Below are 825 nucleotides of genomic sequence, written 5' to 3'. Positions count from 1 at the left end.
CCCGCCACGCCGCCGGGCAGCCGGGGCTGCGCCTGCGCCGCCGCGGGCTGCGTGGCGCCGGGCGAGGAAGGGGCGAAGGGCGGCCCGGCGGCGCCGTTGAAGGCCGACGGGCCGGGCGCGGGGCCGGGGGGGCCCGGCGGCGGCAGGTCAAGCGCCTTGCGCGGCTGCGGCTGCGGCTGCGCCTGTGGCCGCGCGGCCGCCGCAAACGGGCTGACCGGCCGCGGGCGCGGCGCTGGCGGCGCGGGCGGCGCGGCGGCTGCCCAGGCGCCCCCGCCAGCGGCCGCCGCTTGGACCTCTCGGATGGCCCTCTCTGCCAGCTCAAGGGGGCTCAGCGCCGGCCCTTGCTGCTGCTGCTGCTGCTGCTGCTGCTGCTGCTGCCCGGGCCCCGCAACCCACGCCGCGAGCGGCGCCGCGCCCCACGTGCCGCCGCCGCCGCCGAGGCTGCCGCTCCCGCTGCTTGCGTCTGACAGGCTGGGGCGGGCGGGAAACTTCCTGGAAGCTACGGGGACCGGCGGGGAGGCCGCGAGGGCGGCCGGGGAGGGGCTGCCTGTTGGAGTGGCGCCCAGCAGGCCGGTCCCGATGGGCGACAGCGGCGGCCCGCCCGCCGGCGATGGCAGCAGCAGCGGCAGCGGGCCCGCGGGGGAGCGCGCCGCGGGCGCGGCCGGCAGCGGCGCGTGGGCGGCGGGCGGGGAGGCGGCCGGAGCGGGCGGGCGGGCAAGCGAGCTCGCGGCATGCTGCTGCTGCAACTGCTGCTGCTGCTGCAGCTGCTCCTCAGAGCCAGCCAGGTGACGGAACGACAGCGACCGCCGCCCCATATCCCCGCTG

At 81.1% G+C, this 825-nt stretch overlaps 1 protein-coding gene across 1 annotated transcript in view; it reads right to left on the bottom strand.

Annotated features, from left to right (window-relative positions):
- The window catches only part of MNEG_14852 (hypothetical protein), a gene marked incomplete at both ends in the record, with an annotated part of 3,957 nt that extends 3,142 nt beyond the window's left edge, over nucleotides 1-815 (bottom strand). The window contains one exon of the mRNA XM_014036677.1: nucleotides 9-815. Within this exon, the coding sequence (XP_013892131.1) occupies nucleotides 9-815 (807 nt within the window). The remainder of the gene's footprint in view (nucleotides 1-8) is intronic.
- Nucleotides 816-825: the final 10 nt, after the last annotated feature.

This window comes from Monoraphidium neglectum, assembly GCF_000611645.1.
Source record: "Monoraphidium neglectum strain SAG 48.87 unplaced genomic scaffold scaffold04819, whole genome shotgun sequence".
In the NCBI taxonomy this organism is placed as follows: domain Eukaryota; kingdom Viridiplantae; phylum Chlorophyta; class Chlorophyceae; order Sphaeropleales; family Selenastraceae; genus Monoraphidium; species Monoraphidium neglectum.
This window is presented reverse-complemented; position numbering and strand designations above follow the sequence as displayed.